At 40.1% G+C, this 27,861-nt stretch overlaps 1 protein-coding gene across 5 annotated transcripts in view; it reads left to right on the forward strand.

The window, feature by feature from the left end:
- Nucleotides 1-27,861, forward strand: part of fbxo9 (F-box protein 9) — a 105,850-nt gene that overhangs the window by 54,778 nt on the left and 23,211 nt on the right. For all 5 annotated transcript variants that reach the window (XM_059982049.1, XM_059982050.1, XM_059982047.1 and 2 more), the window contains 4 exons: nucleotides 5,808-5,938; nucleotides 17,589-17,703; nucleotides 20,835-20,953; nucleotides 22,493-22,583. In XM_059982049.1, coding sequence (XP_059838032.1) covers nucleotides 5,808-5,938; nucleotides 17,589-17,703; nucleotides 20,835-20,953; nucleotides 22,493-22,583 — 456 coding nt within the window. The remainder of the gene's footprint in view (nucleotides 1-5,807; nucleotides 5,939-17,588; nucleotides 17,704-20,834; nucleotides 20,954-22,492; nucleotides 22,584-27,861) is intronic.

Below are 27,861 nucleotides of genomic sequence, written 5' to 3' on the forward strand. Positions count from 1 at the left end.
GATCTGCCATGTTGAAATGGAACAGATTTGATGGGCCAAATGGCCTAATTCTGCTCCTATATCTTCTGGTTTTTCTTAGAGTTCCTCAAGTGTCACTAATGTGTCTGCATCTACCACCACCCCTAGCAGCACGTGCTGTACACCCATCATTTGCTATTGTTTAAAAAATAGTCTACCGCAGATCAGGTCCACAGCACTCTAAAGGGGGAGGGTAAGCAGCCAGAAATTTTGGTACATATTGGCACCAATGACATAGGTAGAAAAAGGAGGAGGTCCTGAAGAGAGAATTTAGGGAGTTATGTAGAAAGCTGAAAATCAGGACCTGCAGGGAGTATTCTCTGGATTGCTGCCTGTGCTACACACAGTGAGGGTAAGAATAGGATGATTTGGAAGATAAATATATGGCTGAGGAACTAGTGCAGGGGGCAGGGCTTCAGACTTCTGTACCATTAGGGATCTATTCTGGGGAAGGTATGACCTGTACAAAAGGGACAGATTAGACCTGATCCTGGGGGTTGGAGGGGGTACCAATATCCTTGTGGGCAGGTTTGCTAGACCTGCTCTGAAGAGTTTAAACTAAATTGGCAAGGAGACAGGAGGAAGAGTGATAGAGCTGAGGATGGGGTTGTTGTTGTACAAGTTGATGAAGCATGCAGTGAGACTGTGAGAAAGGTATGACATAATAAGGCAAATTTGCAGTCAGTGGGCTGTTAAGCATAACATGGGGCAAAATCGAAAAGGGTGATAAATATAGAACTGAAGGTGTTATATTTGAGTGCACACAATATACAGAATAATGTAAATTACCTTGTGCATTTGGTGACTGGCAGGTATGAATTGCTGGCATCACCAAGTCAGGGCTGAAAGAAGATCCAAGGATACACATTGTATTGAAAGGACAGGCAGGTAGGTAAAAGGGTGGGGTGCCTCTGTTAGTAAAAAAAAAATAAAGGTGTCATATGATTGGAAAACGTAAAATTTCTGTGGGTAGAGTTAAGAAACAACAAGGGTAAAAAGACCTTGATGGGAGTTATATACTGGTGTCTGAACAGTAGCCAGGATGTGAACTACAAATTACAACAGCAGATAGAAAATACATGTCAAAAGAGCGATGTTACGATAGTCATGGAGGATTTCAATATGCAGATAAATTGGGAAAATCAGATTCGTGCTAGATCCTCGAAGAGAATTTACCAAATGTCTGGGAGATTACTTTTTAGAGTAGCTACCGATTGAAACCACTGGGGGGAAAATTATTCTGACTGGGTGTTGTGTAATGAACCAGGTTTGATTAGGGAGCTTAAGGTAAAGGAACCCTTAGGAGGTAGTGAATCATAATATGATAACCGTAACCCTACAATTTGAGATGGCAAAACTAAAGTTAGATGTATCTAGATTATTAGAGTGGAGAGAAAGGAATTATAGTGATACAAGAGAGGAGCTGGCCAAAGTTGATTGGAAGAGGACAGTAGCAGGAATGATAGCAGAACAGCAATGGCTAGACTTTCTGAGAGAAATTCAGAAGGCACAGAATAGATAGATCCCAAAGAAGTAGTATTCTGAAGGGAAGATGATGCAACCGTGGCTGACAAGGGTGGTCAAAAGCCAACATAAAAGCAAAACAGGGCATATAGAGCAATGTTTAGTGGGAGGATAGAAGATTGGGAAGCTTTTTTTAAAAAAAACAAAAAAAGGCAAGCTTAAAAAGCCATGAGGAGGGAAAAGCTGAACTATGAAGGTAAGCTTGCCAATAATATCACAGGATAACAAAATGGTTTTTGGGCTATATAAAGATTTTTTAAAAAGTGGGAATAGATATCGGACCACTGGAAAATAACATTGGAGGTAGTAATGGGGAGCAAGGAAATAGCAGACAAACTGAATAAATATTTTAAATCACCCTTTACCGTGGAAGACACTATCAGTACGTCAGAAGTTTGAGAGTGTCGGGGCAGAGGTGAGTGCCATTGCTTTTGCTAGGGAGAAGGTGCTTGGGAAGCTGTAAGGTCTGAAGGCAGATAAGTCATCTGGACCAAATGGACGACGTCACAGCATTCTGAAAGAGGTAGCTGAAGAGATTGTGGAGGCATAATAATGATCTTTCAAGAATCAATTGATTCTGGCATGGTTCCAGAGGACTGAAAAATTGCAAATGGCACTCCATTCTTCATGAAGGGAGGGAGGAAAGTATAGGCCAATTAGCCTGACCTCGGTGATTGGGAAAATGTTGGAGTCGATTGTTAAGGATGAGGCCTCGGGTTCCTTGGAGGGACATAATAAAATAGGCCATAGTCAGCAGGATTTCCTCAAGGGAAAACCCTTCCTGACAAATCTGATGGAATTCTTGAAGAGGTAACAAGCAGCATAGACAAAGGAGAATCGGTAGATGTTGTATACTTAGATATTCAGAAGGCCTATGACAAGGTGTCACACGCAAGACTGCTTAACAAGTTAAGAGTCCATGGTATTACAGGAAAGATACTAGCATAGATAAAGGATTGGCTGACTGGCAGGAGGTAGAGTATGGATAAAGGGATCTTTTTTGGTTAGTTGCCAATGACTAGTGGTCTTCCGCATGGATCAATGTTGGGACTGCTTTTTACATTGTAAGTCAATGATTTGGATGATGAAATTGATAGCTTTGTACCCAGGTTTGCAGACGATACAAATGTGGAAGGACATGTGGTTTTGAAGAAGCAGGGAGGCTACAATAGGACTCAGACAGATTAGGAGAATGAGCAAAAAGTGGCATGGAATACAGCATTGCATGAAAGTGGAATACAGTGTCAGAAGTGTATGGTCATGCACTTTGGTAGAAGGAATATAAGCATAGACTAAATAAACCAAAAGTTCAAAAATCCAAGCGTTTGCTAATGGTTAACTTGCCAGTTGAGTTTGTGGTGAGGAAGACAAATGCAGTGTTGGCATTAATTTCAAGAGGAATGGAATATAAAAGCAAGGATGTAATGTTGCGTTAAAAGGCACTGATAAGGCCTCACCCTGGAGTATTATGTGCAATTTTGTGTCCCTTATCTAAGAAAAGATGTACTAACACTGGAGAATGTTCAGAGGAGGTTCACGAGAATGCTCTGGGAATGAAAGTGCTATCATACGAGTGTTTGGTAGCTCTGGGCCTGTACTCATTGGAATTTAGAAGAAGGAGGGGGATCTCATTGAAACCTATCAAATGGTGAAAGGCCTTGATAGAATGGATTTGGAAAGGATGTTTCTTGTGGTGGGAGTGTCTACGACCAGAGGACACAGCCTAAAAATGGAGGAGCATTCATTTAGAACAGAGATGGTAGCCAGAGGGTAGTAAACCTGTGGAATTCATTGCCACAGGCAGCTGTGGATGCCAGGTTATTGGGTGTATTTAGGGTACAGGTTGATGGCTTCTTGATTAGTCAGGGTGTGAAAGGTTACAGGGTGAATGCAGGAAAATGAGGTTGAGAAGGAAAATGGATCAGCCATGATGAAATGGTACAGCAGGCTCAATGGATCAAATTTTCCTATCTCTTATGGTCCTACGATTTTTGAATTTCCCCTTTTCATCTGATCATAGCTTCTGTGGTTCTTTTCAGATATGCAATTAAGTAAGTATTCATCCTAACCATCGGTGAATTTTAAAAGCAGTTACATTATTTAACCATAGTTCTTTGTAGTCAACTCTGCCTCTGATCTTTTAATAATCTTCAGAAACACATAATAGCATCAGCACAGAGCTTAAACACCATCTTGTGTCCTACAGAAAATGTTTATCAAAAATAGAAATGAGGTAGCACATCAATTTTTCCCTTCATTCATGAGACAAATTGTATCATCTAGTGGTAGTATAGCTGTTAGCCTAATGCTTTTGCACCACCAGTGACACAGGTTCAATTCTGCTGCTTTCTTTAAAGAGTTTGTATCTTCTCCACTTGATCACCTTGGTTTCCTTCAGGTCCTTTGGTCTCCTCCCACTTTCCAAAGATGCTCAGGCTGGTAGGTTGTTTGGCCACATGGGTGTAATTGGGTGGCACAAGTTTGCTAGCCAGAAAGGTCTGTTACCATGCTGTGTTTCTAAAGAACTAAGTAAATCTTGTTCGTGTGCTTTTTGATTTTAATTGTAGTAAACAAATGGGCTAATTTTTTTCCTGATGGCTGAATATGTTTTTACATTATTTAGCATTAACTTGGAGACCTATGTATGTGTTACATAAGTTATTTCAAGCTTGCTTCATGGAATTTGCTGTACACAGATGTATAGGAGAATGAAGTAGTTACTCCAGATATATGCAGCACACAAAAAAACATACTGCTAAAGAATCCAGTAATATAAATATAAACATAATGTCTGATAAATATAAACACATAAGATAGCTTATATTCATTGATTGTGTGTCCATAAAGTGACAGTAGGTACTGGAGTGTCTGTACATAAGGTGACTGACAGGAAATGATGAAATAGTGATGGTGGGGGGTGTGGAGGGGTGGGTTAGTGTTTTGAGGTATTGATCAGCCTTTCTGCTTGGGAAAAATATTTTTGATTCTGGTGGTCCTGGTGTGAATGCTATGTAGCCTCCTCCCTGAGGGCAGTTGGACAATCGGGCCATAAGCAGGATGGATAGGATCCTTCATGATATTGCTGATCTTTTTCTGGCACCTTACTGTAAATATGTCCTTGATGGCAGGTAGGCTGGTGCTGGTGATGCATTGGGTAATTTTGACTACCTGTTTTGAAGCCTCCTTTTTTGCCTCTTTGCAATTTCCATACCATGCAACGATGCATGCTCTCCATTGTGTGTCTGCAGAGGTTGTGAGTAATGATGTTGCGTAGTCAGCTCTCTTCTGAAAGTAGAGGCATTGGTGAGCTTTTTTGATTGCTTTAGGTATGTTCTGAGACTGAGAGATGTGCATTCCCAGGAGTTTGAAAGTGCTTGCTGATGTACAGAGGGTGTGAGTGGTGCGGATTCACCTGAATTCGACAGCCATCTCCTTTATCTTGTTGATTTTGAGCAAGAGATGATCTGTCTGGCATCAAGCCTCGAGCTCTTCCACCACCTCACTGTAGTCCTTCTCATCGTTGGTGATGAGCTCCACTGCTATCATGTCATCAGCGAACTTGACAATGTGATTATTCAGGTGTTAGACTGTGGAAGCAGTGCATACAACAGTGGGCTCAGCACCCAACCCTGGGGGAGTGGGGGCACACATGTTAGGGTAATGGGGAGGGAGGGTGATTATGTATCTTATTAATGCAGGTCTGTGGAGTTTTTTGAAACCAGTGTTCCCAAGCTTTGAAATGTGTTTTGGAAAATATTGTTTAATGTACCATCTAACCGGCCCTTCTTTTTCCATTACACATTTATCTGATAAATTTGTTAGTTGTGAGAAATTGATGAAAGTATCAATAATAGAGGATTATATTAGTACGTAGGAAATTAGTTATCAGAATCAGGTTTATTATCACTGACATATCATGAATTTGCTATTTAGCAGTAGCATTACAGTGCAATATATATAAAAGCATCTCTAAATTGCAATAAGAATACATTTTTTTAAAGTACAAAGAGAGAGCAAAATAGCGATAGTGTTAATGGAGTATTCAGATGGCAGAAGGGAAAAAGCTGTTCCTAAAAAGTTTAAAGTGTGTCTTTAGGCTCCTCTACCTGCTTGGTAGTCAGGAGAAGAGGGGATATTCTGTACTGAAGTGTATACTGAATTAGCATGCTTCATTAGATTCATTTATATAAATGAGCTTGTCAGTTAATTGCAGATTACAAACAGTCTTGCTAAAATGCTAACTGTAAACAAATTAACTTTTTCAGCAAGGAAGATAAGGGGAAGGCCAATGAAGTAACTGATCTATTGCCGTACTTTCAACAGCAACTGAGCCTACAGGACTCTCCCCACAAAATTTGTCAGCCTGAGTTTGGAGTGAACCAGACTCACATATCAGGTATACCGATCACTGGGAATTCTGATGCTTTTGCACCCTTCTGAAGTTGATTCTGTTTGTTAGGAATTAATTATTTTTATTTATTTACTTAGAGATGCAGCGCAAACAGGCCCTTCTGGCCCAACAAACCAGCAGCCCACCTGCTCAACCCTAGCCACAGGACAATTTACAATGGTCAGTTAAACAAATTAACTGGTATGCCTTTGGTCTGTGTAAGGAAATTGGAGCACCGAGATGAAATCCACATTGGCCAGAGAAACACACAAGCTCCTTACAAATGATGTTGGAATCAAACTCCAAACTCTTGACACCCTGAGCTCTAATAACATTGCACTAACCACTACACTACTGTGGCACCCTAATTAATATTCATATTGGAAAAAAGTGGTGTGTAATTTGACTGCATTGGAAGTGTGTATGAGTGATTTGATTAGTGGAGTATTTATTACATGTGTTTGTTGCAAATTAAAGCAAGGATAGGCTATAACTGCCTAATGACTATAATTTATTACTCACAATTTGTTCAACAACTCAAAGATTCACTGCATAGTTTCAACAGGACTCATTAACTCTTTCACAACTTTAACATAGAACAGTACAGCAGATTACTCACAATGCTGAACTGACCTTTTAATCTACTCCAAGATTAATCTAACCCTTCGCTTCTACATAGCCCTATGTTTTTCTTTCATCCATGTACCTATCTAAGAGTATCTTAAGTGTCCCAAATGTATCTGCCTCTACCAACAACTCTACCTATGTATTCCATGCACCCACTACTGTTTGTTCTTGGGGAAAAAAAAATTAACTCTGAAATCTCTCCTACACTTTCCTCCAATCACCTTAAAATTATGCCTCCTTGTATTTCTGCCCTCGGAAAAACACTCTAGCTGTCAACTCTGTCTATGCCTCTTAGCATTTTGTACACCTCTATCAAGTCACCTCTTGAGTTCTGATGTTTTTGATCCAAGGTTCTTAAGAGACATTAAACTTGATGATTCACAATCATTTTATTAAGTGCTAAAAGAACAAAGAGAATTGGAAATGTACAGTAACAGGACTCTTAAGAACAAAGAGGAAAGGCAGGGAAAGAGTTAAGTTGGTGGGCAGCATGTTCGTCCTTGCTTATATCCCATAGATAAGAGCCATTCCATTCAAATGTATAGATAAGAGTTAACCAATCAGGTAGCCTCTATTCAATAATGTGATACAATGAGAATCTTCCAGAACCATTGGGAGACATGCTGAACAATTGCATGTACGTACTGTGACCATTAGAAAACATTCTAAATAGTTTCATGTAGAACTATTATAGAAAAACATAGCAGGCATAAATTGTTAAACTGCAAAGTAATTTTTTAAAAATTATTCTTTCCACTAATGCATTTAAATTTGATTTTATTTTTTATATGGATGGCACAATAATGCAGTGGCTGGTGTGTAGCGACTTGGGCTCAATTCCAGCTGCATTCTGTGAGGATTTTGTATGTTCTCCCCGTGACTCCCTGGGTTTCCACTAAATGCTCCTGGTTTCTGCCACAGTCCCAAAAACATACAGGTGATGCTTGCAGGCTACCCCCAGCACATTCTCAGACTATGTTGCTCGTTGGTGCTAGTAATGCATTTCATTGTATGTTTCAATGTAGATCTAACAAATAAAATTTCAGGGCACCAACATGACTGTGAGCTATTAATGCATCGACCAGTGTTTTTTCTAACCCCTAAAACTGATGGGGTTTTATTTCATTGGAAGGTGCGCACATAAATCTGGGGAGATAATTTAGTGAAAATCTTCTGTTTAATTATACCTTGCATAAAATTAGTCCCGTATAGTTTTCTATTGGTTAAAGCTTATGGAGCATTTAAAATATAGTAAAGAACCATTTATTCAGCCAAGAGTAATTATTTACTTTTGCAACATAAAATAAATAAATGCTTCAAAGTTTAAAGTCTTATATACTACCCTGAGATGTTTCTTGTGAGCTTTCACAGTAAATACAAAAAAGCACAATAGAATCAATGGAAAAACATTACACACAACAAAGACAGTCAAACAGTTTGCAAAAGACAAGTTGTGCATATACAAAAAAAAACTAAATTATAATAATTCTTAAATTGAGCTATTTTCATTCAATGTGCATTGTAGTAAAATATCATTAATCAAATTTCAGTGACATCTCTTTCACTGCCTTCCCTAACATAGTTCTTCAATCTGTTACAAGGCAAAGCAAATGAAAGAATTGTTACTTTGACAAGAATTTAGAATTAGAATTTATTTAAATCTTACACCCATACCACAATGTGAGGGAGTGAAGATCTTTGCATTATGACTGCATCCCAATGTACAGACATGTGAATTTAAAAGTCTAATGGCTTGTAGAAAGAAGCTGTCCCATAGCCTGTTGGTCCTGGCTTTAATGCTGCAGTACCATTTGCCAGACGGAAGCAGCTGAAACAGTTTAAGGTTGGAGTGACTGGTGTCCCCGATGATCTTCCAGGCCTCCTTTCTGCACCTGCTGCTGTAAGTGTCCTCAGTGGAGGGAAGTTCACATTGACAGATGTGCTGGCTTGTCCATACCACTCTTTGTAGCAATCAGCGATCAAGGTTGGTGTAGTTCCTGTACCAGGTGGTGATACAGCCAGTCAGGATGCTCTCAGTGGTGCTCCTATTGAAGGTCTTGAGGATTTGGGGGCCCATGCCAAACTTCCTCAGTTGCTTGATGTGGAAGGAACGCTGGTGTGCTTTTTTTTTGCCACAAAGCCAGTGTGTACAGTCCAGATGAGATCATTGGTGATGTGTATACTGAGGAACTTGAAACTACTCACCCTCTCAACTGCAGACCCATTGATGTTGATCGGGCTGAGCCTGCCTCCATTCCTACTGTAATCAGCTCTTTTGATTTTTTGGACATTGAGGGACAGGTGATTATCTTGGCACCGCTGTGTCAGGGTGTCAGCCTCTCCTCTGTAGGCTTTCTCAATACTACTAGAATTAAGGCCAACCAAGTCATGTCCTCTGTGAATTTGATCAGCAGATTGGAGCTGTGTGTGGCAGTACATTTGTGGGTGTAAAGGGAGTGGAGAAGGGGACTCAGAACACAACCCTGGGCGGCACCTGTGTTGAAAATCAGTGTAATTCATATTCATGTGGTCAGCTATCACAGTTGTGTAGTGGTTAGCATAACACTATTACAGCCCCAGCTTTAAGATAGGGGTTTGATTCCCATCATTGCCTATAAGAAGTTTTTACATTCTTCACATGACCATGTACATTCCAAAGATGTACAGTTAGGAATAGTAAGTTGTGGACATGCTATGTTGATGCTAGAAACGTAGCAATACTTGCAGGCTGCATCCTGATTGGTTTGATTTTGTGCAAAACGGCACATTTCTCTGTATGTTTTGATGTAGGTGTGACAAATAAAGTTAATCTTTTTAATTGCTTCTCAGCTATCATCTCTCCCATTTGGAAAATATGTGTTCAGATGTCAGTGGAAGCAGATTTCAGCAGATTTATTTAACAAGGAAGTGCAGATAATGCAATGTTGTCATTACTTTTTCAAAAAAAAAACTTGCTAGTGCTTGAATCTACGCTTTAGGTGAAACTATTATTTTTTTCATTTTGAAATCTTTGCACCGGTAGCTTTACCTTTCTTTGGGCTAATCATACAAAAAAAGATCATCCTTTATGATGACAATCTAACATTAAATGCTCACCATGCTCAGGGTTTTTATCGCAGACTCCTATCATTGGGTGGAAAAAACTTGCTCAACTTTAATCCATGCACAAAATTATTAGACATCTATGCCCCTAGTTATTTGGTCTGTCTGTTAATGAAAATATTCCCTATATGGAGACTTAACATAATTTTATACATCATAATTAATTTTTCTTTCACAAGAAAGCCACTCAGTCTCTATATTTCCACATAACTAAAATTCATCCTCAAAGGCATCAGGAAATCATCATGAGGTGCAGCCTCAGAATATCAGGATGTCCCTTTAAAACAGAGATGAGGAGGAATTTCTTCAGCAAGAGTGAATCTGTGGAATTTATTGCCACAGTTGGTTGTGGAGGCAGAGTCAGCTGGTATATTTAAAGTGGAGTTTAAGTTGTTGTTTAGTAAGGTGTCAAAGATTACGAGAAGAAGGCAGGAGAAGTGGGGTTGAGGAGAATAATAAATCAGCCATGACTCAATGGTGGAGCAGACTTGATGGGCCAAATGGCCTAATTCTGCTTCTTTAATCTTATGATTGTGCTGCTGTTGTCAGATCTTTTCTGTAATGTATGACCAGAACTATATGATGCATTTGTAATATTGGCTCCCAGCTCTTGTGTACTTTGCTTAATTAAAACAAAGGATCCAATATATGTTATCTAACTACTCCACTGCCTTTAGACATGTATAGAAAGAATCTTGAAGATCTCTGTAGACTTGTGTACTAGTTATCCACTATCTCCTTTGGATTCCTTTGCTCTCCCCAAGTGCATTTTCTTGAAGATTAGTCCAATTCTCAATCAGTTTCTTGAATCCAGTGTCCTTTATTTGGCTTAGTTTGCCTTGTAAGATCTTGTAAAAGGCCTTGTTTAAAATTTATCATACCATTAACTTCATTGGCTCTCCCAACTTGAAAAGTTCAGTTAAGAGTTAGGTTTGGTCTTCCTTTAAAAAATCCACACAGTTCTTGATTAAATAGTGTGTTTCTAAACTGTCTCAGTAACATGATTCTCTTATTGTTTTCACTTGTATTACTTCAATGTAGTGATGTGATTAAGTAATCTCCTGGGGACACACAGTATTGTAGCAGTTAGCACAACATCATTGCAGTTCATGTCAGAGTTCACTTCCATTGCTGTCTGTAAAGAGTTTGTATGCTCTCTCTCTGTGACCACATGAGTTTCTTCCGGATGCTCCGTTTTCAGCCCACAGGCCAAAGATGAACTGCTTAGTAGATTAAATGGTTATTGTTAACTGTCCTGTGATTAGGATTGCATTAAATAGGTGCATTGGTGAGTGGCACGGCTCACTAGGCCAGAAGGGAAGTTCTGCTCTATATGTCTAAATAAAATTAAATGTGGATAGCAAAATAAATCAATTTTTTCCCATCTTGACTCCAGAGAAATTATGGTAATCATCTGTCTCTTTTCAGTGGCTATGTCGGTGATGAGGTTTTTAAGAGGGCATATGGTATGCTTGCCTTCATTGGTTGGGGTGATGAACATAAGAGTTGGGTCGTCCTACAGCTATATAAAACCTTATTCAAACCACACGGAGTATTGTCTGCAGCTCAGGCCACCCCATTTTAGGATGATGTGGTGATGGTGCAAAAGAGCTTTAGCAGGATGCTGTCTGGATTCAAAGATATGAATGATAAGGAAAGTTTGGACAAACTTGGGTTGATCTCCCTAGAGGCTGAGGGGAATCCTGAAAGGGGTTTTTAAAATTGAGTGACATAGATTAGGTAGAAGCTGTTCCCCACAGATGCTTTGAAGGTTGGATTTGAATTTAAAGATGGTGCGAGGGGCAAGTTTTTTGTGCACAGAGCAGTCGGTGCCTGGAATGTGTTTCCAGAAGTAGTAGTGGAAACAGGCATTTAGATAAATGGGTGAACATGAAGGGAGCAGAGGGTATGGAAGATGCATTGGAGGAGGTAAGTTAGTATAAATTGGCCTGAAGATTGGCACAACATTGTGGGCCGATCAGCCTGTCCAGTGCTTTTCTGTTCTACATTGTTAAAAGATTTGTTCATTACTCAGTTAAACTTTTTAAGGAAATCATGAGATCTTTCTGTACTCTTCTCCCAACACCCCCCCCCCCCCCCCCAATGTGTGAGCTGTTGTTGTCACACTAAGGTGATGGATGACTTCAGTTGAAAAGTAAAGATGACTTCAAAGGAAAGTTTTTCTGTTTTTCATCTATCACTAATTAATAATTGAAGTAAATAATACTGAATGTAAAAAGAAGGAATTAATGACCAGTAAAAATCACAAATCCTTTAAACTGGCCTTAACCTTCTTTGTCCTTAATGTGTTGCAACATTATTGTTTAGCGTTTTTGCAATAATTCAAACATAACTTTACAGATAGGAACCTGATAATTTCAGTAATAAGAGATTTAGAAGTACCGACTGCTCGGATTAATGTGATAACATCTTTGTTTACTTTATCAACATTGGACTTGGAATTATTTAAAAAACTAGACTAACCTGAATTTCATGACGACATTGAGATCCTTGACAAGATTAACTTGACAGGTTCAATCAAGCATGTGGTGTGACTGGCTATATAGAATAACAACTGGAGCCATCTTCTGCTATAGTTTTGGCTAGATTACATTTTCGAGAGAGCCTACCCTATGAGCAAACAATCATTAATGGTATTTAACTGAAAGAGCCAGTCTAGTTCCCTTATTGCATTTTGTAAGAGCATGTTCAAGCCATAGGAACCTTTATGCTTGCGTTTTGATTTGGCTCTTGACTCCAGTGAAAAGCATCATCTTGTCTTTATGTTTTGCCTTGTCCTCAGGTCATCAGAGCACACAAGAAATGTTCTAAGGACTTTGTTGTAATGGAAACATTTGTAGATTAATAGAGGCTATCTGGTCTCCTGAGTTGTGTATGTTTCTGCTGTGAATAATGTTCTGTATTGTTGCACTAAGTAGTGTCATTCTTTCTAATTTAAACTCCATCACTGTACCCTGTTTACCAGAAATACACTCGGTGCCACTTTATTAGATACAGGTGGTACCTAGTGAAGTGGCCACTGAATACATGTTCATAGTATTTGGCTGCTGTAGCCCATCCACTTACTTGACAAATGAAATCTGAATGTTTCTTTGGATTTCGTTGCCTTATCATTGATATAATTCTCTCCTTCAGTTCATCAGCGAATATAAAGGGTAACAATATTGACAACAGATTAACATAAGACATTCACTCAATGGCCAATTTACTAGGTACAAGAGTGGAACCTGGCATGGTCTTCTGCTACTGTGGCCCATCCACTTCAAGGTTCGACATGTGTGTTCAAAGATTCTGTTCTGCACACCACTGTTGTAGCACATTATTTGAGTTACGGTCACCTTCATTGTCAGCTTGAATCGATCTGGCTTTTCTCCTTTGACCTCTCTCTTTAACAAGGCATTTTTGCCCATATAACTGCTCCTCACTGGATGTTTTTCTTTTTGTTTTTCGTACCATTCTCTGTAAACTCTAGACTGTTGTGCATGAAAATCCAAGGAGATCAGCAGTTTCTGAATTACTCAAACCACCCCATCTAGCACCAGCAATCATTCCATGGTCAAAGTCACTCAGATCACATTTCTTCACTGTTTGGTCTGAACAACAACTGAACCTCTTGACCATGTCAGAATGCTTTTATGCATTGAGTTGCTGCCACATGATGGGCTGATTGGATATTTTCATTAACAAGCTGGTGTACTAATAAAATGGCTACTGAGTGTATATATAAATCTACAAACCCCATTTCCAGAAATGTTGGGATATTTTCCAAAATGCAATAAAAACAAAAATCTGTGATATGTTAATTCATGTGAACCTTTATTTAACTGACAAAAGTACAAAGAAAAGATTTTCAATAGTTTTACTGACCAACTTAATTGTATTTTGTAAATATACACAAATTTAGAATTTTTCGGCTGCAACACACTCAACAAAAGTTGGGACAGAGGCATGTTTACCATTGTGTTACATCACCTTTCCTTTTAATAACACTTTTTAATTGTTTTGGAACTGAGGATACTAATTGTAGTAGATTTGCAATTGGAAATTTTGTCCATTCTTGCTTGATATAAGACTTCAGCTGCTCAATAGTCCGTGGTCTCTGTTGTCTGATTCTCCTCTTCATGAAGCGCCATACATTTTCAATAGGAGATAGATCTGGACTGGCAGTAGGCCAGTCAAGCACACGCACTTTGTGTCAACAAAGCCACGCTGTTGTAGCCCATGCAGAATGTGGTCTGGCATTGTCCTGCTGAAATAAGCATGGACGTCCCGGGAAGAGATGTCACCTTGATTGCAACATATGTCTCTCTGAAATCCTAATATACGCCTCAGAGTCAATGGTACCTTCACATACATGCTACTCACCCATGCCGTGGGCACTGATGCACCCCCATACCATCACAGATGCTGGCGTTTGCACCTTTTGCTGATAACAATAGGATGGTCGTTTTCAAGGAGAATTTGATGCCCATTTTTTTCTGAAAACTAGCTGAATGGATGGACGCTACTTTTATACCCAGTCATGATACCTCACCTGCTGCCAATTAGCCTGCTTAATGTGGAGTCTTCCAAACCAGTGTTACCTGAATATTCTGTGCACTTTTCAATCTTATTTTAACTTTGTCCCAACTTTTGTTGAGTGTGTTGCACATCAAATTCTAAATTTGTGCATATTTACAAAATGCAATTTAGTTGGTCAGTAAAACTATTGAAAATCTTTTCTTTGTACTTTTGTCAGTTAAATAAACATTCACGTGAATTAACATATCACAGGTTTTTGTTTTTATTGCATTTTGGAAAATATCCCCTTCTCTGGAAATGGGGTTTGTAGATCTGTTTGACCTGTTAATTGTTGCTACAGAATGCTGCCTACCCTTGCCTAGCAGCCAGTTTAATTTTTAACTTAAAATGAACTGATCTCAGCAAGTCAGGCAGCATCTGTGGCGGGAAATGGACAGCGGATGTTTCAGACTGAGAGCCTTCATCTGAGTTCCTCCAGCAGTTTGTGTTTTTGCTCCAGGTTCCAGCATCTGCAGCCTCTTTTGGGGTGCCATGGTAACGTAGCAGTTAGCATGATGCTATTACAGCTCGGGGCATCAGATTTCAGAGTTCAGTCCTGATGTTCTCTGTCAAGTGTTTGTACGCCCTCCCTGTGGAATATGTGGGTTTCCTCTGGATACTCTGGTTTCCTCCTACAGTCCAAAGGTGAACCAGTTAGGTTAATTGGTCATAGTCTTAGAGAAGTACAGCACAGAAACAGGCCTATGGCCCATCTATGTGGGTTGCTAAGCAGTGTGGTTTGAAGAACTAGAAGGGCCTATTCATGGTGTATCTCTAAATTTAAAAAATTAATAAATATTCAACTGGCCTCAATTATGCTTTTCACATGATTACAAACTTTTACCGCTCATTGAATCTGACCAAATTCATTCATTATTGTATAGCCCCCTATATTACCAACTTAATTGAATAATTTAACATTCTGTGTTTGACCATAATTTTTTCAAACATCAGGGTTTGAAGGTGGTGTGGGTAATGTAGAAGTTGGGCCATAGGTTTCAAAGGGACATTGATAGGATGCTGAGCTGAGAAGTGGCAGATGGCGTTCAATTCAGAGAAATGTAAAGTGATTCACTTAGAAAGGTCAAACTTGAAGGAAGAATACAGAGTTAATGGCAGGATTCTGAACAGTGTGGAGTAGCAGAAGGATCTTGGGATTCACGTCTATATTACAACGTAAATTCATTGGGTGGATAAGAAGGCATGTGTTGAGCTAGCCTTTATTAGTCAGGGATTGAGTTCAAGAGCTCTATAAAACCCTGGTTAGACCACACTTGGAGAATATTGTGTTCTGTTCTGGTCCCCCTAATCCCAGGGTGGGAATAGCTATTATGAGGAGGCATAAGGTCTACAAATATAAAAATAGTATTGAGAGCATGAATGGTAGAGTCCCTAATAATGTTGTACTGACTAGCATTTCTTCAGATTCAGATTTATTTATCACATGTACATGGAAACATACAGTGAAATACATCATTTGTGTTGACAATTAACACTTCCAAGGATATGCTGGGACTGCCCGCAAGTGTCACCTCACATTCAGTAGCTACTCACTAATAAGTGGAAGGTTTGGGTAAGGAACCCAAAGTAGGATAGACCATACAGATATTGTAACTGATGAACAGCAGTACCTCAATTAATGGTAGGGTCCATGTTGTCAAAAAGGTTGGGAACGCCTTACCTAAGGTGAGCTGCCGTGATGGGTAAGTATTTGATGTGGAGGTCCTAACCGAGGCAGGTTTCCAACTCAGTTCTGTCACCAGCTTGTGCTCATTCATTTCTCTCAGGCACTCTAATTGCTTGGGCTGTGGGCCAATTGGATGAATGAAAATCACTTAGTGGTATCCGGATATGCATTGCCCACTGTGATCAGGCCCCTCTGTTATTTAGCATGTCAGCAACACAATGAGCAAAGTCCTGAAATGGGCAAATTTGCAGTGATTGCACCATTTTCCTTTGACTAACTATTTCCTATTTAAATTGAATTGTCAATAAACAATGAAACTATGCAAGCCAGTATTTTGGCTTTGTAAGTGCAGTGAGCTGTAACATTTAGTAACAATATTTGTGTTCCTATTTTAATATTGCAAGATTATAAGACATAGGAGCAGAATTAGGCCATTTGGTTTATCAAATCTGTTCTACCATTTGATCATGGTAGATTTTATTATCCTTCTCAACCCATTCTGCTTACCCATAATCTTTGATGCCCTTCCTATTTAATAACCAATTGACCGCTGTTTTAAGAATACTCAATAACTTCGCCTGCAAAGCCATCTATAGCAAAGAATTTCACAGATTCACCACCACTTGGCTAAAGAATATTTTCTTCATCTTCATTCTAAATGGACGTCCCTCAATTCTGAGGCTGTGCTCTCTGGTCCTAACTCCCCCGCTACTGAAAATCTCTTCTCCACATCCATTCTATCTAAGCCTTTCAATATTTGATACAGCATGTTTTAGTGAGATCCCACCTCATTCCTCTGAACTCCAGTGAATTCAAGCCCAAAGCCATCAAAAGCTCCTCATACATTAACCTTTTCAATCCTAGGATCAATCTTGTGAACCACCTCTGGATCCTGTCCAATGCCCAGTGGCCCAAAACTGCTCACAGTACTCTAAGTGTTAATAAAATTTTAATTAATTAAAAACTAGAGGGTATTCATTAAGGGTGAGAGGAGAAGGAGTTAAAAAGGCTTGAGGGGCAATTTTTTCACTCAGTTTGAGGGTATGGAAGGAGCTCCCAGAGGAACTGGTTAAAGCAGATACGATAGTGCAAAGCACTTGGATAGGTACGTGGAGGGGAGGGGAAGGACTTGGCAGGATATGGGCTGAGCACACGAAATTTGCACTAGCTGGATTGGCACAGTTGTTGGCATGGACTAGTTGGGCTGAAGGGCCTGCATCTGTGCTGTATTGCCATGACTGGAGGAGGGACAAGCTCTTTTGCAAAAATAAGAGAATTATAAATGTAAAGTAATTCACCTTGGAACAAAGATCAGATATTCTGAGGAGTGATAGCTAGCTCTTCACTCATTTCTTAACTCATTGTTTGGATTAAAGTAAAGTTCAAAGTGTATTTATATCACTGTATCCTACTCTTGAGATTAATTTTCTTTTGGGCATTCACAGCAGATACAAAAAAAATGAATCACTGAAAAACTACACACAAACAACCATAGTGTAAAAGAAGACAAACTGTATCAATGAAAAACAAGTAATATTGAGAATGGATTAATCATGCATGTCACTGGCAGCTTTTTAAATAAATTTAGTGGCAAAAGCTATAATAAGCCACCATATCCAGTTTATTTCTTTTCATTATTAATACTTCCTTGTTTTGCAGATATCCCTTTTGAAATCCTTGTGTATATATTTCGATGGGTTGTGTCAAGTCACTTGGACCTACGATCCTTGGAGCAATTGTCCATGGTGTGCAGAGCATTCTACGTGTGTGCAAGGTACTGTTCACAGTGAGCACCCATGTACAAAGGTTTGGTGTTTATTGACTTGCTTACCAAAGTGTTAAAAATGGTTTTGGGGACAATCCAAGACAGTGCTGGGAAATGGACAGCATTATCACAATGTTCACTCAAGAGTGTACCTAAAAATGTGGCCATAGGAGTGGAACATGGTATGGTATTCTGCTGCTATAGCTTCAAGGTTCTGTACAACACTGTTATTTGTGTTACTGTCACCCTCCTGCCAGCTTGAACCTGTCTGGCCATACAAGGTGTTTTGCCCACAGAGCATCCACTCACTGGATGTCCTGAAGATCAACTGTTTACTCTTTTCCATAGATACTCCCTGGCCTGCTGAGTTCCTCCAGCATATTGTATTGTTGCTTTGAATTTCCAGCATCTGCAGATTTTCTTGTGTTTGTGACTCAGTGGGTACCTTCTGTTTTTCGTACCATTGTCTGTAAACTCTAGAGGCTGTTATGCCTGAAAATCCTAGAATGTCAGCAGTTTCTGAGATAATCAAATCATCCCATCATGCATCAACAATCATTCCAGAGTCAAAGTCTGATCAGTCTCACTCATGTAAGCCTCCTCATCACTATCTGAGCAAAGTGTTGAAAGTGTCTTGGGCCATTTGAATGCACAAAATTCAAAGTTGGAAATAAATTTATTATCAAAGTGCATATATGTCACCATACACAGAATGTCTCCATATACTACCCTGAGATTCATTTTCTTGCAGTCATTCATGGTAAATACAAAGAAACAAAATAGAAGCGATGGAAAAACTACACACAAGATGGGCAAGCAACCAATGTGAAAAAGACAAGAAACTGCAAATGCAGAAAAAGCAACAATAATAAAGAACAGGAATGTAAGAAGCTGCAGTGAGTAGTGTGCTCAGCCCACTGTATCCCTCCCCACCTTTGGTATTTACAGGAGCTGCTGTTCTTAAAAAAAAACAGCATCTATCATCAAAGATCCCCACTATACAGGCCATGCCATCTTCTTGCAGCAACCATCAGGTAGGAGATACAGTAGACTGAAGTCCCACACCATCTATTTCAGGAGCATCTACTTCCCTTCAACCATTCGGTTCTTGAACCAAGCTCTATAACACTTATCACTACTGTAGTCTTGCAACACCATGATCAATTTGACTACATTGCACTATGGTGAAATTTATTTTGGTTGTAATTGTGTTCCTTCTTGTATATTTTGATTTTCTTCTAAATATTGTCTCTGATGCTGTGTGCAAGTAAGTTTTTCATTCGATGTGTATGTACGAGGCATGGATAGTAAGTTAAGATTATACTAAAATGGCTGGTGTTGTGCAATGCAGGTAGACAGTAAGATGCAACATTATAATGTGAAACACAAGAGATTCGACAGACTATGGAAATCCAGATCAATTCATACAAAATGCAGGAGGACCTCAGCAGGTCAGGCAGCATCCAGGGAGAGGAAAAGCATTTGGTGTTTTGGGCTCATTCATGAGGTAGATTGTGAAATCAAGAATCCATGTTGTACTAGACATAATTTTAAGGTGATTGGTGGAAAGTATTGGGGGGGTGAATGTTAGAGGTGGAATTTTTACACAGTGATAGGTACGTAAAACATACTGTTAGGAGTGGTGGATGAGGCAGATACATTAGGGACATTTAAGAGTCTCTTAAATAGGCAGATGAATGAAAGAAAAATGGAAGATTACATGGAATATCAAACTACTTAGCAATACAGCATGGAATAGACAATTCCAGCCCTTTAAGCCATGTTGCCCCAGCAACCCCACAAACCCAATTAACCTAACCTAATCATGGCACAATTTATAAAGACCAACTAACCTACCCAATGCATCTTTGGACTGTGGAAGGAAACCAGAGCACCCGGGGAAAATGCATACATTCCATGGGAAGGATGTGGAAAGATGACTTACAGAAGAGCACAGGAATTGATTCCGAACTCTGGAACACCCCTAGCGTCATGCTAACCAGGATGCTTTTTACCAGGGTATTGGCTGGACTTGGGGGCCTGAGCTATAAGGATAGTAGTATAGACTTTATTTCTTGGTATGTGGGAAACTGAGGGGTTACCTGATCATGAGGGGTATGGACAGAGTGAAAGCACATATTTTCCCAAGGAGAAGGTGCTAAAAACAATTGGGCACAGGTTTAAGATCAGAAGCTAGAAATCCCATATACACAAAGCATGGTGCATACTTGGAATGAGCAGCCAGAAATAGTGGTTGACACTGGCACATTAGCAATGTTTAAAAGCCATGTAGAAAGGCACATGGATAGGTCAAATTTAGAGGGCTATGAAACACATGCCAGTGAGACAAGCTGGCTGGGCCACACAGCTAGCATGAGCAAGTTGTGCTGAAGGGCCTGTTTCTGTGCTGTGTGACTTGCTAACTCAAATCACTTCTGGGAAAATTAGAAATAGATTTTAAATGATGGTCTTACAATTGTCTATAAAAGTGCTGCAAGAAAAATACGTGGACAGCTTTTTACACAGTAAGTTCTGTGGTAATAAGATTGAACTTACAACTGTTATATATTGGTAATTGTTGGGCATTGGTCATAAGACATATTGCAAGTCCAATTCATTGGTTCATTGATGAGACCAACGGCAGGGAGCTATGTGGCCTTGGTTGAGGAACAGGTCAGCCCCTTATGCCCCTTATGCCGTAGAATTGGCTGCTGAAGCCACCTAGGGGAGGAGGCACCGCAGACCGTGTAGGAGAGAACAAGGAGCACTGGAATCCATGCTGGGTTGGGGGTTGTCCTCTGCAGGCTGGTTCTCCCATCGGTGCTGCTCTTCAATGTTTGCTCCATAGAAGACAAGCTGGATTGTCTTCATCTGTGGCTGACCCAGTGCAAGATGAGGAACTGCTGCATACTTGTTCTTGCAGAAATGCGGCTCCAACTCAGCATCCCATGCACCATCAATCTTCAGGCCATGCCACTCAGAGACTTGTGACTCAATGTGCTATGGTAACTGTATGTGCTGTGTGTGACAGTGTGTATGTGTTTTTCATTTTGGCCCCAGAGAGAAGCTATTTCCTTCACCTGTATATATGTGTATGGTTGAATGACTGTTAAACTTGGACTTGAATTTCTTTTTCCCAGAGATCCTGAAATCTGGCGTTTGGCATGCCTGAAGGTATGGGGCAGAGCATGCAGCACCTTGGTGTTGTACAGTTCTTGGAGACACATGTTCCTGGAAAGACCTCGTGTTCGATTTGACGGTGAGTTGGTAATGAGAAATTCCAGCTTGTTTGGATGGTGGTAAAACTTCACTTGCATTAATGATGTAGATTAGGTTGTTGTAGGTGCCAGACATCTGTTGGTAAAGAGTTTTTACACTTTCCCTGTTACCTTATGGGTTTCCTGTAGGTGCTCCAGTTTTCTCTCACATTCTAATGTTGTACAGGTTTGGGTTAGTAAGTTGTGGGCATGCTATGTTGGCACCTGAATCAAGTGTCTGTTGACTGCCTCAATCATATACAAGGGTTAATTTACAGTTGCCATTCAATCCACTAACCTTGCTGAATCTGTGTAGATTATTGCTACAGGTGGCTGTGGAACTCAAATCGCTGAGTATATCTGGTCGCCTCACTACAGGAAGGACATGGAAACCATAGAAAGGGTGCAGAGGAGATTTACAAGGATGTTGCCCGAATTGGGGAGCATGCCTTATGAGAATAGGTTGAGTGAACTCGGCCTTTTCTCCTTGGAGCAACGGAGGATGAGAGGCGACCTGATAGATATACAAGATAATAAGAGTAATTGATCATGTGGATAGTCAGAGGCTTTTTCTCAGGGCTGAAGTGGCTAGCGTGAGAGGGCATAGTTTTTTTAAGGTGCTTGGAAGTAGGTACGGAAGAAATGTCAGTAATAAGTTTTTTACGTAGAGAGTGGTGAGTGTGTGGAATGGGCTGCCGGAGGTGGTGGTGGAGGTCTTTTAAGAGACTCCAGGATAGGTACATGGTGCTTGGGAAAATAGAGGACTAAGGGTAAGCCTAGATAGTTCTAAGGTAAGGACATGTTTGTCACAGCTTTGTCGGTCAAAGGGCCTATATTGTGCTGTAGATTTTCTATGTTTCTATCTTTAGCGGAGGTTGATAAGTTCTTGATTTGTAAGAGTGTTAAAGGTTACAGGGAAAGGCAAGCGATTGGGGGTTAGGTGGTATAATAAGTTAGCTATGGTCAAATGTTGGGAATTGAAGTTTGAAACAATTGAGTTCAAGTTGACTTTATTGTACTTAAATCATATAGATGTAGTATACATAGCATACGTAGCACTAATTTAGGGAATCCAGCTCTGGACTTTTCCTCAGAGTTTACTCCCCAAGCCTTCACAAGGCAGTTTAGATTTGAGATCAGAATTTTCCTCCTCCTTCATGAGCTGCCAACCACAGCTGACAAGCCCCATCCTGTGAAGAGTCTGGGTTTAAGACACCAGTAATCCGCCTTTGTCCCTTCTGTCAGTAGAAACTGCTCCACCAGCTTAGAAGCTAAGTGACACATGAAACCAGGAGGTGGACTTGGTTATCAGAGGCGATTTGAGACGCATGCCATTGGGAACATTTGATTGGGAATGGAATTGTATCCCCACCCCTGTTATGAGAGCCTTAAGGAACCATGCCATTTTTATATAGCTAAATTAAAAATAAGATTAAGAATCCCAAGGATGAAGCAAGGAAGAGTAAATAATGATAACTCAGATGTTTAGGGATTTATCCACTATCATTTAATATCTGTTAACAGTGTTGATGTTTTTCTAGGTGTATATATAAGTAAAACGACCTATGTACGTCAAGGTGAGGAATCTCTGGATGGTTTTTACAGGGCGTGGCATCAGGTGGAATATTACAGGTACAGCACGTTTTTTTTTGTCTTCTAAAACAAGACAAGATCATTAGAAGTGAATGGTATTTACATAACAAAATGTATGCAGGCGTTTTATTACTATGGACATTGTTTGCTAGAATGGTTCAATTGAAATCAATTTTTTTAAACGTTTAGTGTTTTTTTAAAGAAACAGCACTGGACAATAAAAGCAATAAACTATTTTGTTTATCTCTTGAACTTGAGCTGTCACCCAGATAAGAGGTTGGCTAACTGGGTATAATGCTTTTTTGAAGCATTATTATTCAGAGAAGTTTACTGAAGTACTGCAGACATGTGCCCGTCTTAACCTGGTGATAGCAATCTCAAAGTTCAAAGTCAATTTATTATTAAAGTATGTATCCCATGTGCAACCTTAACATTAATTTTCTTGCAGGCAGCCACAAGAAAACATACAATAGAATCCATAAAAAAACACACATAACAAAGAATGACATACACACAATGTGCAAAATTAGATACGTTGTTCAAAAAAATTTTTTTAAAGTAAACAAGTAACACCGAGAACAGGAGCTGCAGAGTCCCCGAAAGTGAGTCCACCTCAGTTCAAAGCTGAGGTGAGTGAAGATATCGACAGAGGTCCAGGATCCCAATTACTACAGTGAGAAGAAAGCTGAAGAATAATAATCACATCATTCCATAGGAAGCAACATGGGGCAAATGAGCCATGTGGCTCCCTTTAGTGTCAGGTTAATCACTTCTTGCCCTCTATCTGGCCAAGTCTGAATAATCAATGAAACACTCACTACAGACACCATACCCGTCCTCATTAAGAACCCTTGGCAAAGAATGCTGCTAACAAGCATTATGGTGTCATGCAGAAGTTTGGGCATCCCTGGTCAAAATTTCTGTTACTGTGAATAGCTAAGCGAGTAAAAGATTACTTGATTTTCAAAAGGCATAAAGTTAAAGATGACACATTTCTTTAATATTTTAAGCAAGATTACTTTTTTATTTCCATCTTTTACAGTTTCAAAGTAACAAAAAAGGAAAAGAGCCCAAAGCAAATGTTTGGGCATGGTCAGTACTTAGTAGCACTTCCTTTGGCAAGTATCACAGCTTGTAAATGCTTTCTGTAGCCAGCTACGAGTCTTTCAATTCTTGTTTGGGGGATTTTCGCCCATTCTTCTTTGTAAAAGGCCTCGAGTTCTGTGAGATTCTTGGGCCATCCTGCATGTACTGCTCTTTTGAATTGAATTGAATTGAATTTCAGTTTACTGTCATTTAGAAACCACAAATGCAATGCAGTTAAAAAATGAGACAATGTTCCTCCAGAATGATATCACAAAACCACATGACAAAACAGACTACACCAGAAAAGCCACATAACGTTTGGCAATTCCCAATCCAGAGTCCAGACGGCCTGCTGTGTATTAATATCGCACTGCTGTCTTAGCATGTTCCCCAGAAAGGAGCTCCAAACCCACCAGACCCAGACACACCAAGTCAGGAGACCAACTCTACCACCCAACAAACCAAAAACTAAAGATACAAGACCTACACAAAACCACATAGTTATAGTTGACATATAGTTACAACAGTGCAGACAATACCATAATTGATTTTTAGAAAAACAGACCATGGGCACAGTAAAAAAAAAAAATAGCCCAAGGATGTTAAAAGACCCTTAAGTTCGAAAGAAACCACCACACAGTTTCCACAAGTCCTCAGGGTCCCGATAGACTCGTCATTCCACTCAGGGGGCAGAAGGGTATACCCCTGCTATGGACTTCCATGGCGCCGGACTCAACCTCGCAGATGCAGTACAAAGTGAAAGCGCCCTGACCACAGCAGACTCCGAGTCTGTCAAACCTCCGAGCCTCCAACCATCCCCTCCGGCACAGCCTCTCCAAGCACCATCCTCTGCCGAGCGCATTAAGATGCCCCCGCCAACGGCCACCGGCAACGCAACCCGAGGACTGGGGGCCTGTTCTTCTCAGCAGAGACCTGGACCTCACAGCAGCAGCAATGAAGAAGGCCTTCTTGGAGATTTCCAGATGTTCCTCCGTGCTCCCACATCCATTTCTCATCAGATTAGGATTGTGCACGGCACCCCGCTTAGCAAATAACAGATATCAACTCCGGAGAGGCCACTGCAAGCTGCGTCCACCTTGGAAGTAATTGTGATCTATCCACTGTTTTTCGATGATGTTTAAGTCGGGGGACTGTGAGGGCCACGGCAAAACCTTCAGCTTATGCCTCTTGAGGTAGTCCATTGTGGATTTTATGGTGTGTTTAGGATCATTATCATGTTGTGGAAGCTATCCTCTTTTCATCTTCAGCTTTTTTACAGACGGTGTGATGTTTGCTTCCAGAATTTGCTGGTATTAAATTGAATTCATTCTTCCTTCTACCAGTGAAACGTTCCCCGTGCCACTGGCTGCAACACAAGCCCAAAGCATGATCGATCCACCCCCGTGCTTAACAGTTGGAGAGATGTTCTTTTCATGAAATTCTGCACCTTTTTTTCTCCAACATACATTTGCTCATTGTGGCCAAAAAGTTCTATTTTAACTTCATCAGATTGAGAGCTCAAACCTCTTGGGGTGCCCAAACTTTTGCATGGTGCTCTGTTTTTTCCCCCAACTCTAAAATTGTACAAAACAAAAATAATACACTGATCTTTCATCTTTAACTTAATGACTTTTGGAGATCAGTTCATCTTCAACTCACTTAACTATTCACAGTAACAGAAATTTTGACCAGGGGTGCCCAAACTTTTGCATGCCACTGTACGCCAAGTTAGTTCACTTCTTATCTGGTTGATGGCTCAAGTTCAAGGGATAAACAAAATCATTCATTGATTTTATTGTCTCCTGATGTTTCTTTTATGAACATCTCAACTTTCCAGCTAAGGTTTTCACCCCAATCTGGAGACTTAGAGCTGCAGCCAAACATAGAGAAGCAGTTACAGAGAAGATAAGTTGCATGCTTCCTCTTTTATGTAAGATGGAACATAGAACAGGAACAGAGGAATTCTTTCTATTCATATGCTTATTTTAGAGCCTCTTGAAAACCCCTGTCACATATGCCTTTACCATCATTCTGGGCACCCACCACTCTCTGTGTTTAATTTTTTAAAAAGGGGGGGGGGAATTAATCTATCTTGCCCCGCAAATCTCCTTTGAACATACCTGAATAGGGATAGTCAATAGGCCTTTGTGCATTTAACCAACCTTAAAGTTTTTCTGGAAAGTTGCTGGAGAAAAGGCAGTGGACATTGCATGGACTTGGTCCTACATGGGAGGTTGAGGTTGGTCGAGGAGGTTTAGGCACTTGGCATTCAGGATGAAGCAGTAAATTGGGTTCGACATTGGCTTCATAGGATAAGTCGTATAGTGTTATTAAGTAGTTGCCCTTCCTACTGGAGGCCTGTGACTACTGGAATGTTGCAGGAATCAGTGCTGGGTCCATTATTATTTCTTACCTATATAAATGATCTGGATGATAATGTGGTAAACTGGATCACCAAATTTGTTAACAGCACTAAGTTTGGGGGTGTAGTAGACAGCAAGTAAGACTATCAAAACTTTTAAGATCTTGAATAGCTGGAAAAATGGGCTGAAAATTGCAGCTAGAATTTTATGCAGACAAATGTGAGGTGTTGCACTTTGGCAGGGCAACCAGTATATGTTTTACACAGTGTACAGTTAGGCACTGAGGAACAAAGGGAACTTGGAACTTGGAATACAGAACCATAATCCCTTGAAAGTACCATCACAGGTAGATAGTCATAAAGAAAGCTTTTGGCATGTTGGCCTTCAGAAATCATAGTATTGAGTACAGGAGCTGAGATGTAATGTTGAAGTTCCATAAGATGTTGAGAGGCCAAATTTACACCATTGTATGCATTTCACGTCACCTACCTATAGAAAAGCTATCAATAATATTGCAAGAGTACAGAGAAAATTTCTAAGGATGTTGCCAAGCCATAAACATTGATTTCTCTGATTTCTGATAATTTCTTCCCCTTCTCTCTTTTTCCATTCCTCATTTTGATTTTCCTCTCAGCCCTTCTTTTCTCACCTGCCCATCACCTCCCCTTGGCTACCCTCCTCTTTTCCTTTCTTCCATTGTCTGATATCCTTTCCTATTAGATTCCTACTTCAGCTCTTTTCCTCTTCCACATATTTTGCCTCAGCCTCTTTATTTCACCACTCTCCTCATCCACCCTGATGTGATCTTTAAAAAGTTCCTGTTTTATTTGCAACCTTCATTTGGTCTCACCTATCATCTGTCAGCTTGTACTCCTCCCTCTCCCCACCTCCTTATTCTGGTTTCTGCCCCTTCTTTTCCAGTTCTGACAAAGGGTCTTGGCCTGAAATATTGACTGTTTATTCTCCTCCATTAATGCTAACTGACCTGCTGAGTTCCTCCAGCATTTTGTTTGTGTTGCTTCAAATGAGATCTTTTTGTGGTGGTAAACTCTAATGCATTTCACTGATTCATGGCTGAAGGTTGGTTGTAGTTGGGAGCTGAATGCCCAAGATTACACCTTGTATCGGAGGGATAGGAAGGTAGGCAGAGGGAGTGGCATGGCTTTGCTGGTAAAGCATGGCAACAAATTAGTAGAAGGATGTGACTTAGGATCGGAAGATGCTAAATTCTTTTTGTTTGAATTAAGAAACTGCAAGCATAAAAGGACCCTGATGGCAGTTATATAAAGGCCTCACAACAGTAGCTGGGGTGTGGACCACAGTTTGCAACAGGGAATAGTAAAGGTGTATCAAAAGGGCAATGTTATGACAGTCCTGGGAGATTTTAACATGCATGTCAAATGGGAAAATTAGTTTGGTAATGGATCTCAAAAGAGTGAGTTTGTTGAATGCCTACAAGATGGCTTTTTGAAGGAGTTTGTCATTGAGCCGACTGGGGATCAGCTATACTGGATTGGGCGTTATGTAATGAACCAGAGGTGATTGGGGAGCTTGAGGTAAAAGAACCCTTAGTAGTGATCAAATATGATTGAGCTCAATTTGAAATTTGATAGGGAGAAAGTAGAGTCTGACATATCAGTATTTCAGTGGAGTAAAGGAAATTACAGTGGTATGAGAGAGGATTTGGTCAAAAGTAAATTGAAAGGAGATGCTGGCAGGGACAACAGCAGAGCAGCAATTGTGTAAGTTTCTGGGAAAAATGAAGAAGGTGCAGTATAGATGTATTCCAAAAACAAAGAAATACTCAAATGGCAGAATAGTACCACCATGGCTGACAAGGGAAGTTAAAGCTAATGTAAAAGCAAAAG

This window comes from Hypanus sabinus, chromosome 10 (genome assembly GCF_030144855.1).
Source record: "Hypanus sabinus isolate sHypSab1 chromosome 10, sHypSab1.hap1, whole genome shotgun sequence".
Lineage (NCBI taxonomy): Eukaryota > Metazoa > Chordata > Chondrichthyes > Myliobatiformes > Dasyatidae > Hypanus > Hypanus sabinus.